This window comes from Miscanthus floridulus, chromosome 13 (genome assembly GCF_019320115.1).
Source record: "Miscanthus floridulus cultivar M001 chromosome 13, ASM1932011v1, whole genome shotgun sequence".
NCBI classification, from domain to species: Eukaryota; Viridiplantae; Streptophyta; class Magnoliopsida; order Poales; family Poaceae; genus Miscanthus; species Miscanthus floridulus.
The window spans coordinates 89,579,369-89,598,970 of record NC_089592.1 but is presented as its reverse complement, the minus strand read 5'-3'; the positions used below and the strand labels follow the sequence as shown (position 1 = coordinate 89,598,970).

The 19,602-nt window shown below is 49.1% G+C and overlaps 2 protein-coding genes and 2 pseudogenes across 2 annotated transcripts; 3 read left to right on the top strand and 1 right to left on the bottom strand.

Moving 5' to 3' along the window:
* The first annotated feature begins 2,756 nt into the window (after positions 1 to 2,756).
* LOC136501495 (triphosphate tunnel metalloenzyme 3-like) lies at positions 2,757 to 4,791 on the top strand. Its single transcript, XM_066497021.1, has one exon. It carries the CDS (start codon positions 2,889 to 2,891, stop codon positions 3,507 to 3,509), a length of 621 nt encoding a protein of 206 aa, XP_066353118.1. The 5' UTR covers positions 2,757 to 2,888; the 3' UTR covers positions 3,510 to 4,791.
* Positions 4,792 to 5,317: 526 nt separating this feature from the next.
* On the bottom strand, positions 5,318 to 5,478 carry LOC136502373 (U2 spliceosomal RNA; annotated as a pseudogene).
* Positions 5,479 to 7,859: 2,381 nt separating this feature from the next.
* LOC136500284 (uncharacterized) lies at positions 7,860 to 8,297 on the top strand. The gene has a single exon (XM_066495633.1). The coding sequence runs from the start codon at positions 7,860 to 7,862 to the stop codon at positions 8,295 to 8,297; it is 438 nt and encodes a 145-aa protein (XP_066351730.1).
* A 6,785-nt stretch (positions 8,298 to 15,082) lies between these two features.
* Positions 15,083 to 19,151, top strand: LOC136500283 (uncharacterized; annotated as a pseudogene).
* The last annotated feature ends 451 nt before the right edge of the window (positions 19,152 to 19,602 follow it).

Sequence of the window (19,602 nt, the reverse complement as noted above, 5' to 3'; positions counted from 1 at the left end):
GTCTGTGAGGGCAGTCTATGTCCTAGGGAAGCGGCCAGATGTAAGCGGGCCCAACCTTGGAGAGGCGGGATGTTACAAAATGGTATCAGAGCCGACTCTCGTGGTTTCACGGGCGTGTGTGTCGTAGTTGCGCAGGCATGGTGCACATGGTTGGTGTGGATCCGGCGTGGTCACACAGCATGGCACATGCGCTGGCTCTGGACACACGGACGTGGCCAAGAGAGGATGCTCCTGGCTTGGGATTGATCGACAAGGACGTCGATCTCTTAAGGGGGTGAGGATGTAACATCCTGGCCCAGGGCTTAATAGGATTAATAGGATACTCATACTAATAAGTTGCAACTTCTTTTCAGGAAGCCCATCTCTTAAGAACTCTAAGGTTAAGCGTGCTTGGCCTGGAGCGATGGGTGACCGATCGAGAAGTTCTTCCCGGGGGCGCACGAGTGAGGACAAAGTGCGCAGAAAAGACCTGTGTTGGTCTGTGAGGGCAGTCTATGTCCTAGGGAAGCGGCCAGATGTAAGCGGACCCAGCCTCGGAGAGGCAGGACGTTACAGCCTCTTTGAGGATACCAGTCGACTCTTCTCAGCCGGTGACAGGTGCCACTTCTACGGTGCGTACACTACCACATCATAGCGCTATAAAGGACCCTGCAACCGAGGATGAGGACGACGACGACGATGACCCCCTGGGCTTCCGTAGACAGCACAACTAGTGGGATGATTGGCCGTAGGACGAGATCAGCATGTCTCAGCTAGGTGGTGCCCCGCTTGGTACCCAAGGAGCCTCACAGATACTAACAAAGATAGTTTCTTTAAATACGTAGGCTACATGAACTAACGATCATAAAGAATTATAAGTAATCGTGCATATCATATACTTGCAGGGTACGAGCCGTACGCACCGGCGACGTGACCACACCGACGTTGGCTACCCTCCCAATGTGTTGCCAACAAATCCAAAAGAGACAGAGGCGTCCGATGGATCCTTATACTCCTAGGTCTTAGTTTGTTAGGTCGAATCAATATTGGCGTCCGAAACTTGCTGGCTTAGTTGGTTATGTTATGTCGAACTTATGTCAAACCAATGAAAATATTATGTGGCAGCTTGTCAACTTGCGCACGGACTCCATTTATTTGCTTCATATTTGTTTTAATGCGTCGCGGCAGCACTGCCGGCGAGATTAAGTAGCAACTAGTTCGGGAAGCGGCAGTCCCGGGGTATCTCTACGCCGGGGTACAAGGTCGCGTTGCTGCCGATCCTACAATATAGAGCCAAAAAGCCAAAAAAAAGTTCCCTTAAAAATATTCGTTTCAATCCGATCCAATTTTTCGTAATCGATTAGTTAACATGGTGGGTAACCGTATTATGAAAGACGGAAAAAATCATTGGCTTATCAAATTCTCTATTCGACCGTGAAAAAGATTCAACAAAAGTGGGTGACAATGCAACATCTGCAACATATACATGAAACATTCAGATAAAACACTTGTAACATGTACATGAAACAGCTGAAACACTTGCAATATGCACTTGCAAAACACTTGAATACTATTGCAAACATATGCGACATCCAAATAAAACACTTGTAACATATGTGTGAAACATATGCAACATTCAGATGAAACGCTTGCAATGAACATATGAAAAAAACAGATGAAACATATGTGTATAGCCATTGCAACATGTGCAACATCACGATCTACTTTTGCAACATCAAGATGAAACACTTGCAACATAAGCTTGCAACTTGCGTTGCGCAAATGTCACCTCGCTGCTTGGATGAGGTACTCGAGTAGCGTGGGCACGCCGGCGAAGGAGAGGGCCGCGATGGCTAGGAGCTTCCACACGTCGAGGTCGAGGTCCCCGCCAGGGAGGTCCGCGTTGATGAGCGCCCAAAGGAGGTTGCCATTGTCGTCCCCCGCACCGCCGAAGACGTCCAACTCGTTGACCACACCGCCGTCAACGAGGTTCTAGAGGAGTGGTGGGCGCGGCACGGCAGCAGACGTGGCATGGAGCGGGATGGGGGCGCCGCGCGGCGCCCAGCGACGAGGCGGAGTGGTGCGGGCGCCCGATACGGTGAAGCCATGAATTTATGTCGGTGAGGATTCTCTCGCTCGGTGGAGATGGAGGAGAGAGTACAGAGGGATGGAGACCCATTGGCTATTGGGCCCGATGGCTGCGTAGGTCGAGAAAACGGGGGTGTCCATACGCACACGTCCGAACGGACGTCCTAATCGTAGCATTGCGGTGATAGTAAAGTTGGACCGGAGAAGTGACGTAGACCACCAAATAACACCACTCACTGGGAGGAGCTGAAGGAGTGGTCACCACTCACCAAGCAGTGTCCTGTCCTGTAATAGCGCCTTCTTCTGATATGTTCAGCAGCCATTCCTCAAGATCAGCACTTGCAGACCAGTTTTACAGGCTAGTAGGACGAAGGCAACACCATCTGAATTCTGAACTCTGAATCTAAACGGGGGAAAAAAAGGAAGAAAACGAAGGCAACGTGAAGCGCTCCGCAAATCCAAATGTTCCCTACCAGGCTAGTAGGACGAGGGAAGCCCTTCGTCTCATCTCCTCCCACCTCATCCGCCAATGCTGCGCCGCAACCCAACCCGCATCGAGCTCTGCTCCGCCGACCGCGACGAGCTCGAAGAGCACCTCCGCGCCGCCGCGGGGAGCACCCCAGCACCCACCACCACCCCGAACGACCCAGCCGGCTACACCACCCCGTCTCCAGTCCCAGGCCCGCACACCTCCAACTCCCTCCTCCACCCGCCGCCCGGCGCCGCGCCCTCCAAGGCCCAACGCATCGGCATCGGCCTCTCCACCTCCACCCCTCCCCAGACCCCGCCCCCGCCCTCGCGACCACCCCATCCCCACCGCCATGGAGGTTGAGATCAAGCTCCGCCTCCCTGACGCCGCCGCGCACCGCCGCCTGTCCGCGCACCTCGCGCCCCGCCTCCTCCGCACCTACGCGCAGCGGAACCTCTTCTTCGACGACGCCGCGCGCACGCTCGCCGCCGCCGCCGCGCTCCGCGTCCGCCTCTACGACGACCGCGGCGCCCCCGCGCGCGCCGTGCTCGCGCTCAAGCGCCGCCCGCTGATCGACGCCGGCGTCAGCCGCGTCGAGGAGCCTTTGGACCCCGCGCTCGCCCTCGCCTGCGCCGACGACCCCGCCCGACTCGCGGGGCTCGACTCCCCGATCGTCCGCCTCGTCGCCGCCGAGTACGGCGTCGGCGGGGACGCCACGCCCTTCATCTGCCTTGGCGGTTTCAGGAACTCGCGCGCCGTCTACGAGCTCGAGGACGAGGGCGGCGGGCTCGTGTTGGAGCTCGACGAGACGAGGTTCGACTTGGGGACCAGCTATGAGCTCGAATGCGAGACGGCCGAGCCGGAGCGGGTCAAGGAGGTGCTGGAGCGACTGCTCACCGTGGCCGGCGTGCCCTACGAGTACTCCCGGACCAACAAGTTCGCCTGCTTCCTGGCAGGGAAGCTGCTTCCTTGACCAGGCACGCCTTGTGCTCGGTATTCCCTTCACTCGGCTCCATTAAGCTGCATTGAACAACTTGAACGTCAGTAACTCTTTGATTAATGGCGAAATCAGTGGGGCTTCTCATATTTGGTGTATGCTTTGGTTTTGTGGCAAATGAACTTAATCCTGAGCCTCGTCAAATTCGATTTCTCCCAAATCCTTGGGGGCAACTCATCTAGTGTAGTGTACTAACTTGCCATTTCAGTACAAGAGCCCCTGTTAGACCATGCCACCAGCTACTGTACCTCCATTCTGTAGCTCTGAATTGTTACCTTGTGAGGACGAATTTACATAGCATAGCTTTATAAGCAACACTATATTGATCCGAGCAGATAATCATGGACCGAGACAGTTGTAGTGCAGTATAAAAATTGAGGCTACAACCGCAAGCAAGCAAAGTTTGTTAATACACATCTCCTGTTCTTCAGGTTTCAGTCTGATGGCATGTTGGAGATGCTGACATTAGGAATTTAGGGTTCCTCGGTTACCAAGGGGAAATGGATACTATAAACAATATACATTGCATAATTGGATTCCAATTATTCCAACATTGATGGCACATAAAATCTACATGTGAGTTCATTTTTTAGAAAGTGAAAACATCTGCTAACAGTTCGGCAATAGTTTTAAAAATTAGAAATCAAGGGGCACAGCGTTGCCATGCCATCTTTGTGTTGGCTAGTGGTGATTTTGTGTGGGGCTGAATCGCTTTATCATTTGATGAAGAAACAATGTATAAGTTTTGTTGTGTGTTGAATGGACTGCTTACTGCTCAGGCCATATGAAAGAAATAGGGGCATGTTTTTTGATGAGTGCGTAGTGGTACCCACGTAATTTAAGTCTTCTTTTTTTTGTCAAGTCAACAAAAACAAGGCACGAGCGTAAGCTCAAATATGTTTCATCAAATATTCTTCAAGAAAGTTTATGTTTTTCAGTGTGAGAAACATGTTTAAGCGAACACGAGGCTGTGCTGATCAATTGGTATTATTGCCGTGTATGTACCTAATTTCAGATTTGTATCTCAAAAACAACTTTAAAATATCATGGTAAGGAAATTTATCTTTACGTATGATTTTTTTTAGTGTCACAAAAAAAGATTATCAAGAAGCCTGGTATTTACCTTTGGCTGATCTGTTTTGTTCCCTTCTAATCTGTATTGTTCTGTTCCCTTGTGAATAATAAAGTGAGCTCTGTTGCTTTTGATAACACCAATTTTTAAAATTCTGGGCAAAAACTATGCCTTCCAATTGCCCATATCACGATTATATAGAGTTTTGTGGTAACTGTTCAGATAATGCATTGTGGATAATGGATTATATGGAGTTCTATGGTAACTGAAGGAGTGTTCAGATAATGCACTGTGGATAATGGATTGTGGCTGAAAAATGAAACCTGGAGTATTTGTACTAACTGGCTATTGATTCTGTGGTAACTAAAGGAGCATATTCAGATATTGTCCCGTGGTTGAAAAATGCAGCCTACTCTCAGGCTTTGCCAATAAACCTGCATGCATGGCCCAATGCCAAAGGTGTGACGAACGCATCGACGTTTCATCTCTGTGAACAAGCAGGCATTGATACTGAAAAAAAAATGTCAAGATCTCCATCTAAATGGAAGGGTTTGGGTTTACACATTACTCAGGTTATGTGCTTGCATTGTTTAGTTAAACAAATATGATAGCAGTACCGAGACAAAAACAGTCTGCAGACCTGCCATTCAGAACCACCTTGAATCAAAATTCTATTTTTATCAGTGATAATCAAAGTTTAACTTAGAATTAGTTGGGGTGCGCCAGGCCTTGCCAACAGTGCAACGGCTAAACGACACATGGTGGACCCTCCCCACAAAAAATAAAATTAATATCAAAGTGGACACATCACCCACAAATATCAGATATATATTAAACTGATAAGAACATACTTGATTTTAGCAAAAAAAAAAAAAAAAAAAAAAAAAACCGAGAAAGATATGCTGTGGCTATGCGCCCTGCGTCTCCTTATGTAGCGCCTCCGTGCTGCTTGGCTTGGCGAGGTGGGATTAAACAGCTGAAGCTGAACGCACTGCATGCGAGCGCGTCTGCTGCGTCGGTCGAGTGCTATGTTAATGGGCCGCGGCCCTGCGGATTGCCGCCTTCTCTAGTTATTAGTTAGGCCCATTAGTAGCGCAATGGTCGAAGTCTCTTAACAAAACAGATGCCGCTCCAATTCCTATTTCTTTGTAATATGTGAGTTGTCAAAAGAATCCTATATTTCTTTATTGATAAATTGAATCTTTTTCTCTTTGTTTGGCCAAGTAGTAATAATAGTGTTCTTATACCAATTATATACTTACTGTATCCAAATAGTTTTTATATAAAAAATACTATATTATGCGATATGGATGAATAAAGTATCGCTAATACTCTTGCTGGGGAATTAGAAAAGCATGCAGGTATCCGTACGTACTCCACAGGTACAGCGCATGCTTGCAACTTGTTGGCTTGAAAATTAACGTGCATTTGTTCTTACTGCTATCATCATCATGTATTAATATGGGAATATAATTCTCGTATAATGTTTTCTTGATTATTTTGTACAGTGATGTAATGCACCTGCCGCTAGTAATGCCAAATTTCACTTAGATGTTATTTGGTTCAAGCATTTTTTTGACGTGACCTGATGGCGATACTTTCCGTTTGCTGCGCCATCGATGGGATCCGATAGTAGGGTAACAGATAATGTGCTTCGGTAGGTTGATTACACTTGAGTTGCGCACCTGTTCGCTCTGTTATGGATCAATCAAACAAGACACCATCGATTCCCTTCCCATTCCAGCGACGTCACCTTTATGCAACCACAAACAACCACCTACTTGCATTCTCTACTGTGTTGATTTTTGGTAAACTGGTCTGTTGTGGAACCAGGATCATTTAGCAAAAGTGGATGCAACCCCAAACTGAAGCGTCACATTCTTTTGTAAGGTAAGAACATATATATATATATATATATATATATATATATATATATATATATATATATATATATATATATATAGACAAAACGATTTGTAAACATACCGTCGGGTTCATAAACCCGGGGTCCCCAATGAACTCACTTCCCTGCAATACTAGGCCCAGCAGGCAGTGCAGCGACAACGCGCGTCTGGGCCGGCCCAGATACACAATGACAGGCCGAGACCACGACCCGGTCCCCGACTGGCACCTCCGGCCAGGAGACCTGGTCAGAGCCCCAACCGGAAGGCCTGGCCGTGGTGGGACCGTAGTCCGACTCCAACCCCGTTCCTCCGACTCGCCTCTCTTTCTCGACCGACACGGTCGGGGCCGACTAGGAACAACCAACCAGGACGCCTGCTCAGTGTGGGCCCAGGGAGCAGGCGGAGCAGATAAGGTAAGACGCTTAAGTCAACCGCAATACCGAGAACCATATCCTGCCATGCCCTACGCACCTGCAGAACGGTGCCGTCAAGCCATGTCAGACGGACACTATACAGCCTGCCAGACGCGTCAGAGCACAAACATTATTGTGGGCGTCGTCGTTTGCCGTCCTAGGCGAACGCTGTGCAGCCTGCCATGTCATGATCGGTAAGGTGGACGAACATTGTACAGCCTGCCAGGTACAGCAGGACATGAACAATAAAGTGGGCGATGGCGTGCCGTATTTGACGGCGTGGGCAACAAGACTAGGTAGCACCCGTATACACTCTCTCTCCCTTTTCGTCTTTGACTTGTAAGGCCATTCCCTTCATCTATAAAAGAGGATGCGCTCTCTTTAAAAAGACGATAGCTCAACGGCTCTAGAGCTTGACAGCTACACAGTTTACACGCTCTCAACAGCTAATAAGCTCAGACACACAGAACATACGCTCCAATACTTAGCGCACGTTTGAGCATCCGTCACTCTCTTTCACTCGGTTCAGAGTCCGACCGGGCCTCTAACACCCCATTCTCATTCCTTACTCGTTTGTAACCCCACAACAAACTTCGAGCACCTGGGCTCAGGAATAAAGTCACCGACCGACTGAATCTGGATGTAGGGCACGTTGCTGAACTAGTATAAATGTTGTGTCATCGTGTGCTAGGCCACATCCGATCACAGCGCATGGCAAAACTACAAATATTTACTTGTCGGCCACATTTCGCACTGACAGTTGGCGCTGTCCGTGGGGAAGATGTTGTGCGTTCACGCTTTTGGTCATCGGATGGCCTACCTTTCCACCATCTTCAGCATGGCCTTCCAAGGACTCAAGCCCCACATTTTTGACCGACTCAAAAAGTATGTCGTGCGATGGGTTGCAGAGGTCCTGGCAGTCCTCTGGAGCCTAAGAATGACTCCAAACCGATCCACGGGGTTCACCCCTTTCTTCCTGGTGTATGGAGCTAAAGCCGTGTTGCCATCCGACCTCGATCACGGTGCCCCAAGAGTGAGGGCCTTCGATCAAGACCGAGCCACGGAGGCTCAGCAGGACGTGGTCGACCTGCTCGAGGAGGCTTGTGAGACGGCCGTCATCCGCTCCGCTCGTTACCAGCAAACTCTCCACAGGTACCATGAGAGAAAAATCAGGAGGAGGACCCTCGAGGTCGGTGATCTCATACTCCGGAGGACCCAGTCAACTAAGGACAAGCACAAGCTCTCTTCACCATGGGAAGGACCGTACACGGTGGCCGAGGTGATTCGACCGGGCGCCTACCGGCTGAAGGACGACAACGGCAACGTTCTCACCAACACATGGAACATCAAACAATTACGTCGTTTCTTTCCCTAAGCTTGATCTTTAACACTCATTTCTATTTAAAACTTGCTCCTACAGCTCCCCATCCTGAGCACCCTCGCCCTGGGTCACTTGGGGCGCCATGGGGGTGCGATACCACTCCCGCTTTACTATCGTTCAGTAACACTTTTTGCCCAAACGAAAAGGCGTCCCGTTCCTTTGACTACCCTATGTAACTTACGCTTTAGCCTCCCGACCGATCAGACCCCGCCACGACCTAAGATTACGAGTAGCTGAACCTCGCGGGCCATGTCTGGGTTCCTAAGGTTGTAGCCCACGGTCAACGGGCATGTGTGAAAAGCAAAGGACAAAAAGCAAAGTTACCCAAGGATAAAAACAAGGACGGGCGGGACAAGCTTCCCTTCACGATTGATTTCATCTCAAAAGAACATAAATTGTTCACACGAGGGCTCCCCCCACGAATTTCTTTTTACAAAGACCGACTACTTTTATACAATTCTATTGTGGTTCTCCGGTCGTATCAGCGGACGGTGCGACTGGCGAAGATGAAGGCAGCTCGGCTATGGTCGGGACAACAATGCTCGGCTCGGCTGCGGTCGGAACGACGTTCGGCTCGGTTGCGGGCGGGACGATGCTCGCCTCCGACCCAGCCTCTGCCACGGCAGGCTGGACGACGTCTTCCTGGCGCACACCTGCAGCCGCCGTCAAGCGACGAGCCTCCATCACCCATCGCGCGGTGACCTGCTCGGCGACCACCTATGCGTGAGGTGCCAAGTTTTCCCCCAGCGCCTAGATCTCGTCCACACTCCACCCACTGGCATATCCTCTGCAGGCGGCCGTGAAGTCCAGGTCAGGGTAGTGGGTTGCCACCGACGTCAGCACCCCCGACGTCCCATAGAACATGCTGTCAGAGATGAGTGCCCGAACCTCGTTCGGGACCTCTGTCAGCTGGACGACGGGCGTGTTGGTGCTAGGGCCCGACCCAAACACCTCAATGACCACCACCTGTGCGATGTTGCGGAGTTAGTCGAGCTCTCCCTCGAGAACGCTTCTCTCCTCCAGGGTCCGGGCCAGCACCTCCGTGCTCCGACCTGCAGTCGCTCTGGTCGCCTCCTGCTCCTGCTCCAGAGAGCTGACCTTTCCACCCAGTTTTGGAAACAGACTATAGATTCACGAGCAAGGAAAAGAAAATTTCAAGACGTCAACCGAGGGCAGGATAGGTACATACCGAGGTGGGCGCTTTTGAGAATGGTAAACCCTTCCTCTTGCTGGGTCACCCTCTCGAGCAGTCTAGCGTTCGACTCCTCCGCCCCGAGCATCTGCCCCGGGAGCGCAACTAGTTCCTGCTCAACGTCCGACCGGGCTTTCCGCACCACCTCCAGAGCCTCCAAGGACTTCTGGAGCACCGTCTCGGTCCCCGCCAAGTGAGCCTGTGCCGCATGAAGCTTCTGCTCAACAGCAGTCGCCCGCTCGACCGCGCGTCGCTCCGCTTTTCGGGCTCCCATCGCCTCTGCCAACCGGTCTTGGGACTCACGGCGGGTGGATTCCAGCTTGCGCCTAAGCTCGTCGACCCGCCGCAACGCCGCCACTTCCTTCTCCATCCGACCGTGCTCCTCCCAGAGAAACCAGGACTTGTGAATCGCATCGTCTCCAAGTCCCGCGTGACAAGAAGCGGGCGTTTTGAGACTACCATCATGGCTTGATGGACGAAATCAAAAGACAACACCATGAACGCAGAAAACTTACCTCCGCAACACGGGACAGGTCGACGGTCATGGCCTGATGGACGAGCTCAACCCTCTCCAAGGCCTCCTTGAGCTTCACCCTGGTAAGAGCGAGATCGGACCCCAGCAACAGCCCTCTCTCCCCAAGCAGGTACCAAAGCTTCACCTCCTCCTCATCGCGAAGAGCGAACCGGGCTTTTCCCGGCTCACTGGGGTGAGGCCACACCAGCTCGTGGGTCGCTAGCGACCCGCCGTAAGATCCAGCCATAGCAGCACCAACCGACGACGGGATCATCGCCCGCTCTCGGGATGGCAAGACGGCTGGCGGCATCAGCCCGGTGCATTTCATCCCCAGAACATAGAGCACTTTAAATACTAATCATTGTCATCACATTTCTTCGCCTCTCCCTGAATAGTGAAATACTTGTATCCACAGCCAGATTCATAGTTACATGAGATATTGAAGACAAACAAATCATGACACATAATGGGATGGAAGCACTTGATTCATATTTTGGAGCTGTCTCACCTGCTGAGTACCCACAAATACAGTTTGATGTGGTCTCGACTTTTGCATTCTTGATAAGCTATGGCATAATTAGATTTGTTTTCTATTTCTTTGTTTATATTTTTTTGTCACTTTCACAGTAAATATAGGATCAAAATCTTTGCCTTATAGCGCAAAAGAGTTATAAACTTATGCTTTCTCTAAAAAGGAGCCGTCCCACCTGCTGATTGCCTAAAAATACAATTTGATTTGCTCTTGACTTTCCCGCTCCTCACCGGTGATGATTTGTTTTCTATTCTTTGCTTATACTTTCTACAATGCTTATGGTCAACATAGGATAGACACCTTTGTCTTAAAGGCCAAAATAGTTGTAAACATATACTCTCTAGAAAGATTTCAGTCCAAGACGAGACATTTCAACTTTCCAAGATTTCTTCAGTCTACAAATATATTGAGACATCACACATAATGGATCAAAATCAATAGTATTCTTGCCCCTCTTCTCCTATAAATAAAAAAGGCAATCTACTATTTTTGCCCCTCTCCTATACAAACGGTTCAGATCAACCCTACAAGCTGAGTGATCTGCATAACCTGTACCAACTATTACTTACGCTCGTCCATGCTTCTTCTAACTTTATATGACATGATAAACGGCTCAGATCCACTCTGATATGTTTTTTCTTACTTTATAGGGGGTGTAAACCATACACTTCTACCAGCCCACTTTAATTCATTCTCGCTTCATATAAAAGTACTAACCCAGAATTGGTCACCAACTAGGATGAAACTAACCCTCCACAATTCTATATCAACACACACGTGGGCCTTATTTTAATGGACAAGATGTCATGGCAACACTTTTAATATAATGCACTCGTAGTCCTATAATAAGCCGCACATATAGACATATAGTTGGCTAGATGGGTCGGGCCCAACGGATGACACAGGGCATGACCTAATTAAGCACAAACACTAGCACGGCCCGACCGGGTACGCTAGTCGTGCCTGGGCCAGCACAACCTGATAGTAGTGGACTTCTATATATTCTTGTTTATTGTCGGTTACTTGTTATACCTTAAAACCATTTAGTGTCTTCATATAGCATTCTTAAGATACGGGACTAAATGAACAATCCGGTGTTATTGGCGCCTTCAACTTCCAAGGCGCTGGTTCGTGCTAAGTAGGGAAGAAGAATCTCATCCATAATGAGCAGCCGGGATTATATATGGCGAATGGTGTCATCCAGGGAGGTCTCTTTTGATTAATTTAGGTGTTTGTGCTTTCTACTTTTCTAGTATTGTTTTGAGTAAATTGCATAGTAGGTCTTCAAACTTTCGGCTGGTTCGTGTCTGAGTCCTCAAACTAAAAATGCTACCACCTGAGTCCTCTATCTATCTGTCTCGTGCACCAACGATCCAAAACATGCCATGCGCGCACCAGGAGCTGACGTGGACATGCCACCGTGGAACGCACCCACGCATGTGTGCTAGGCACAGGTACATGCACGTACGTCGGCTTCGGATCTTCACGTGCGCGCTCAGGAGCCACATTGCAGGCTCGGCCTCCGGTCTTCGCGCGCGCGTACAGCAGCCACGTCCGGCGCCTGATCTGACGTCCGGTCTTCGTGTGTACGTACGGCTGCCTCCGGTCCTCCACGCGCACGTACGGCAGCCACACGCTCTCGATCGCCTTCGTCTTCGCCTTGCATCTCCACGACCGGCAACGGGTACATCTCCAATCGCGGCGTTCAAGCACCGGCACGGCTTCGTGTCTTCTCCATCACGAGCTTTTGCAGCCTATCCGTTCGGTCGTATTTAGTTTATAAGTCATAGTTTATCAGCTAATGAACGGTATTTTCTGTCACACACACTACAGGAAACTGGCTCTTTGCCGACTGCAATTTTCTTTGCCAACTGTTTTTTTTCGACACTCGGCAAAGAGGTCCCTTTGCCAACTGGAATTTCCTGCAGTCGGCAAAGCAGGATTTGCCGACTGCCTGGCTTTGCCGACTGCCAGGCAGTTGGCAAAGCCATGGATTTGCCGACTGCCAGGCAGTTGGCAAAGAATTGCAGTCGGCAAAGGCAGGCCATGGTTGACGCCATCCACACCGTCACCTTTGCCGACTGCCACTCCGTCAGCAGTCGGCAAGGCGCAGGCTTTGCCAACTGCCATCCTCCCTGGCAGTCGGCAAAGAATTTTTATTTTTTTTGATTTTCGATCCCAGTTTTTTGTGTTGCCTTGATACAGTAAGTACATGATATATTCCAAGTTTGGGATCATTTTGATTTATTTTGCTATATTCCGTAGATTTTTTCTGTTTCTTTGATTTTTTCCGGCAGCTCCAGATTTGAACTGCAGGTACATGAAATAATGGAATCCGGCCATTCAGAAAATGATATTCATGATGTTTGGAGCATGTTGAGGCCGTGTGCGGGGCCTCGCGTGAAATTTCGACCGTGTTGGTGTCGGAACACGCCGAGCCACGCGCGTGAAAAGTGTTTTTAAATTTTATAAAATCGAAACGGAGTCCGAAAATGACGAAACTTGACGACGTGTCTTGTCATCGCATGCGGAGGCTGTGGTAAAAATTTGAGAAAGTTTCGAGCAAGTGGCGACGTCGGGTGGCTAAAACCTGGACATCTCCACATGTGATCCAGGTTCCTACGCTGACCCAGGTTCGATCCACGCCCACGAGCTCCAGCGACATCCCCGTAGCGCCCCGGCGGCAGTCAGCGTCACAGGTAAGTGCCGTTTCGTTCGTCATTCACTCGTTTCGCACCTGTACATACAATCAACACTGCGGATGTAATATTGCAGGCCCAGATGGAGGCCAAGATGGAGGAGAGGATCGCCACGTTGCACGCGCAGATGATGGCGCAACAGATGGCTTACCAGTAAAGCCTGCAGCAGCACTACAACACTCAGATGCAGAACATGGCCAGCTTCTTCCAGTCCATGCAGACGCCCGGGGCGTCTACACCGCCTCCTCTTCCAATGTTCGCTCCACCGCCTCCTCCTCCAGAGTTTTTTCCTGTGCCTGCTCCTGTCGCTCCTGGAGGGACCCCGGTGAGTATATTGACTCTTGCTTTAACTTGTGCGTCCATACTGCAGATACTAATGACATCACTTGGCGTTTAACTTGTGCAGGTACAGTCGGCGGGTTCGAACCCGTCTCCTGGAGGTCCCGGCCATCAGATGATGTCGTATCCACCACCTGCACCCTATCCACCGTATCCACCTCTGCGTGGCCCTCCTCCGACGTACTCGTGGCCGCCGGTGCGCGGAGGGTGGCAGTACGCGCAGGCGCCTCAGTTTGGTCCAAGGGGGTTTTCGTGGGCAAACCCTGGGGGCTCTGGGGGCGGAGCGGACGATGAGACCGGGGACGGCGCGACGAGCTAGGTACTTGTCGATTCTGTTATCATATATCCACCGTATCGTCGAAGTTGTTGTCATGTATTTCTTTTCTTCGTTATGGACCTAGACTTGTTATGTTGAACTTCGTGTGATGGACGTCGACTTGTGGTGTTCGACGTGTTGGACTTCATGTGATGGTTGTAATGCACTTGTGTGGTTGTTATTGTGACATATATGTGAGATATATGTGATGTTGTGCGTTATTGTGATATATGTGGTGATGTTGGCGACAAATGTGATGAAATTGTGATATAAATGGTGCTACCGGTGCTTCTGGTGAAATTGGATTATAATTTGTGATTTTGCAGGGTTTTGATGAGAGAAAACAGAAAACAAAAGCAAAAAAAAAAATTCCAGCTTTGCCGACTGTTTACAGTCGGCAAAACTGGGCAAAAAAACCCCAGGACAGAATCTTTGCCGACTGCAACTCCGAAAGCAGTCGGCAAAGAACATTTCAAAAAAAAATATTTTCTTTCTTTGCCGACTGCCGAGCTGGCGGCCAGTCGGCAAACAATTTTTGAAAAAAATAATTCTTTGCCGACTGCCGAGGAACCAGCAGTCGGCAAAGCCTGCCGTCAGGGCTGACGGCGCCACGTGGCTATGCCGACTGCTGGCGTGGCAGTTGGCAAAGGATTTGCCGACTGTGTGCCACGTGGCAGTCGGCAAATCCGCCTTTGCCGACCCAGGCTTTGCCGACTGCTCTTTGCCGACTGCCACGTGGCTTTGCGGTCGGCAAATCCTTTGCCGACTGGGTTTATGCCTTTGCCGACCGGGGCAAGCAGTCGGCAAAGAGGCGTTTTCCTGCGGTGACAAAAACAGCCAACAATACTTTCAGCCATGGCTTACGCCGCGCTGCCTAACTTGCGGCGTACGCATATAGTCCATGTTCTCCGGGATAATACACGTGCGGACGCTGGATACGAGGCTGGCCAATGGCCATCTAGGGCCATAGTGGCTTGCTTCTTCACCTGCATGTACGTACGTGACAAGCTTATACAGGTGTACGCGTATATACTGCGAATTTTAATCTGACAAAAATTCATCAAACACCGGGTCATGACGGCCGCGTGCTCGTCGACGAGCTTGGTGGCCTCCCTGAGTTCCCTCTCGGACTCGAGTTGAGCAGGCGCTTGGCCCTCCACAGCAGCGGCGCCACGGCGGTGCCGCGCATGGCGCAGAGCCGCGAAGCGGCGGAACACGTCCTGCAGGTCGACGACCGCGCCGGCGTCGGCGGCGGCCGTGAGGACCGGCAGGACGCGGGACTCCACCTCCTGTGCGACGACCCCGAACGCTTAGGACCAGACCATGACGCTGCCGAGCTCTAGGCCGTCGACGTTGAAGATGCCGCGGCTGAGGAGGTCCCCATTCAACAGTGGCGATAAAATTTCATATACAATTCGGTAAATTTATTTTAGCATTTCGATAATAACTGTAAAATTGACAGGTGATTCAGTATATAAGCACTAAGTAACACGATAAGGCTTAAATTCATAGATTAAGTATAATATAAATAGTTCAAAAGTCATACCAATAATTGAAATATGGACGTAAAAGAGTACTAGAGACTTACGACTATTTTATTCGATGTTTTCGAAGGAACATAAATATATTGATTATATATCTCAATCGACTTCAAAGAAAATATCCCGCTCAATGAAAATGAGCAATCATCCAAAAGTTTATCTCCTATTTTATTTCGTAACTTTGTTTTCACTAATGATATAGGCTGTGGGACAAACCCTCGGCCTCGCTATGTGATAGATGATTTTATGATGTTAGCGCTTAGCAAATAGCAATTAAAGTACTCCCTCCATACTAAAAAATGAAGTCGTTTTGGACAGTGACATGGTCTCCAAAGCATAACTTTGACTACTTATTTTTATAAAGATATTTATCAAAAAGTGATATATGCAAATTTTTGTGAAAGTATTTTTCAAGACAAATCTATACATATGGTTTTCATATTTTTAAACTAAACAACTTAAAAGTTATTCATGATTTATATTCCCAATGTTTGACCCAAGGCTTGTCCAAAACGACTTTATTTTTGAGTATGAAGGGAGTAGACATCAATTTTTTATATTGAATCTCACCTCAATTCTGATCACAAATTGCGCGTAAGCCTCTGCGCTCTGCCGCCGCCGGTGTGGTCAGTCTGAGGATCTGGGAGCGTTGTGGTCGTAGGAACTAGGGACGACGATGACTGGGTGCTCGTGCTCTGTATTGATGATTTCCGATCTGGTATGCGTATGCCGTCGAGCGGTGAAGATCTAAAGATGAACCGTCGAACGTACCTATACGGCAATACGGCGATGCCTATATATACGCCGCCACTCACCACCGACAAGCTCGTGCTCCGCGCCGGTACGCTTCACCGGTATGCACGCACAGATCCACCGGTGACCAGGCTGGTACTCATCACCGCCGTGGCCGCTTGAGCTCACTGCCACAAGATCCAAAGGTAAGGGTAATGCTTTCTTGCACTTTCCTTATCCATGTTTCTTGGCTTTTTATTCCCCTCTTATCTCATCTGAGTACGAATCAAGCTTCCATCTAATCATTATTGAGCTCACGAGTACATCCCCGTAGGTGCTCCTACTCTGATTCAGACGACAGTGCTGCCGCTTCCATCGCCGGCCCCGCTTCACCACATCCTAATCAAGATGGAGGCGGAGGCCACCAACAAGAGGAACGAAGTAGACATCCTCATAGATGATGTCTTGGTCCTTATCCCCCACCGCCTCACCGCTCGCACCTTGTGTAGCTACAAGTGTGTGTCACTCCTGGTACCATAGGTTATTCTCCTTTTTAAGTATAAATTCCTAGAATCATTCTCCTTTTTAAGTATAAATTGAAAACGAGTGAATTTTGGCCTATAGGCATTAATATTATATGGTGTAAATTGAAAACGAGTGAATTTTCTTGATAATGTAAATTTAAAACGAGTGAAACCAATTCCTAGAGGCATTAATATTATGCTGAATTCTTATTTTAAGATAGGCCACTGAGTACAATCAACATTAGTACCAATTGCTGTTCCGTACATTTTTTTAGGTTAAGGTGCACTTATGTACATTGTTCATTGATTGTTCAGTACACATTCAGTTCACCTTTAGTAAACAAGTAGCTGGGTCGCTGTTCTAACCGCATGGATTAACAGAACATGTTTCTAGGCCTCGTGGAATCAATACCTGTGCACCGAACAATGTCTCCCTGTGCCTGCTGGACCGAGTGGAAGGTGTATATCGTGGGGTTTGGAGGCCACAGAGGTTATATGGAGCATGACACAATTTATTAGTAAATTTTTGTTCTTATCTCGAAACAGTTTTGGGATTACCGGAAGATGGTTGTGTCAACAGACTGACACATTTGTAATAACCAATGATAAAATATAATAGATTGATTTAGATTTAGCATGTTTTTCAAATTGGTAATGATAAGTTCTTTACCAAGTTTATTAGTAGAGTTTGTGAGCCTGCGACGTCGCGCTCTCCATGATTGTGTTAATTTCACGAACTTTGCCTTTTAGATTAAATGCCACTTTAGCGTTGGTATTTAATTTCATAGTATTGTTATCGTGCGATCGGTGTGTTTTTAGTATAAAAGTTTAACTATCTCGTAGCAACGCACGGGCACGAACTAGTATTCCTACAACTAAAAAGAACAAAGCGTGGATACTTTTTGGTGTGACATTCCAACATGAGTCTATCGTTCTGCCTGCTGCGTTCCCGCAGCCTCGCTCCGACGCGTGTCCGTCCCTTGCGATCCGACGTCCTAAGGAAAGCACGTCTGTGCGATCACGCCAATCACGCTCCCACATCCGACCCTCAACCCGGTAACAGTCCAATCCCACGCTCACCCCTCTCCATGCGCTCGCCCATGCCGCCGTCGCGCCCTCCCCACGCCGCCGCCATTCCACGGATCGACGCCGACATCATCCGCGCAAAAGCCATCAGAAGAGTAGGGGGCTCCTCCCCTGTCGTCGTCCCAGCCATGCGGCGAGAGATCGAGATCCAGCACTGAGTCCGCGGCTCCGCGCACCCGGGCCCTCCTATGGCATCGTCTCCTCAAGACCTCAGGCAAGCAATGACGGCTACATGGAAACCCTAGCCGCCACCGCACTCCAGTCGTCGTCGTGCATAGGCCCAAGGGGAGCAGCGGCAAGTCCACGTCCTCTCTTCGGTTGCCGCGGGGGCGTCCTGCCTCCCAGAGCACCGGGCACCGCAGGTCCCCAAGGCGCCCCCGAGGCCATCCAGGCCGGCCCTGTCGGCAACTCATGCCGCCCCACGCGGCCACTGCCGGCCGTCCGGGCCACCATAGGCCCCCAGGCCCATCCTCGCAGAGGAGTAGGACCTTCAGCGACGATGAGGCGGAGAACGAGTCGCAGCAGAGCGACGACGACGACGAGCTCGAGGCCAAGCGCTGGTACGTAAGCCCCAGATTCGCTACTCATTCACAAGTTGAGACGTATTTTCTTGTTCCTAGAACTCATATACAACCAGGAAGGAGGATTTTGCATCTGTGCCCAGAGGGACAGCGATGCACGCTCTCTTTCGATTTGGCCTCTGTGCAAAACTGCAGATGGGATTCTGCTACTTGCCTCTTTACGAGTTGACAACCAATATGTGTTTGCAATTACTTCTGCATGACCTACTTAAAACAGAAATGTTATACAACACATATGTGTTTTAGCATAAAAAACATATGGATTTTTTTTATCTCTCTACCTCTCTCTTTCTCACCGGTGACCACCGGCGCCGGCGTCGGCGACCGGCGAGCTCGCCCCGGTGCCCGCGCCTGCGCCCGGTGCACCTCCCTGTGCAGTGGAGGCGGCGCCCGCACTGGCCATGGCAGTGGCAGTGGTAGTGGTGGTGGTGGCGGCGGCGGTGGATCTGTGATTTGTCCTTCCATAGAAAAAAATTGTGATCTGTGATCTGTGATCTGTGGAGGCTGGAGGATAGAGATGGAAGAAGGGTGAAGGCTGTTGGATCTTAATCCTATGGTGCAAAAAAAATCATGTGTTGAAACTGCATAAAACACATGGTTGTGTAGTAGACAGACTCACTTAAAAATGCTCAATCTCTGTTAATTCACATCAATGCGTTTTTAGCTGAAGTAAATTTGTTTATTAATTTGATGAATTTGGGTTTACATTTACACCGTAGGATAATGGAGTTTATGCAAAGTTAACATATTCTCTTTAGCATGTTTCAGAGCAAAATGATGACCATGAGATAGGATATTCAATTGATTGGCCATGAAATTTGACATGACTAGAAAATTGAAAAATCTAGCTAGTCCATAGATCTGAGCAAACGATACAAATAGTTACTTTCGTACAACATATATAGATGATCTCTTTGTGTTCATCTTCATGCCCTGGGCATTGAGATATGGAAGGTATGACTGGCAGCTTGCTTATTCTCCCTATGAATACATACGTCAGTTTATTTCCAACTATCTCAACATGGGTGTCATTTTGCTTCTAATTTTCCATGGGTGTCATTCAACTTCTAATTTTCCATGAAATTAGCTTTTAGCGCTATGCCGCTATGGTCATTTTAATTCATGCTTCATATATATCTTATACGTCTTATGTATTTTAGCATGTTTTTATGCATGGTTATGAGCAAGAAGTGCTGAGATGAAGTTGGCCTGATTTCACATTAGACATGGGGTGCTCAATTAT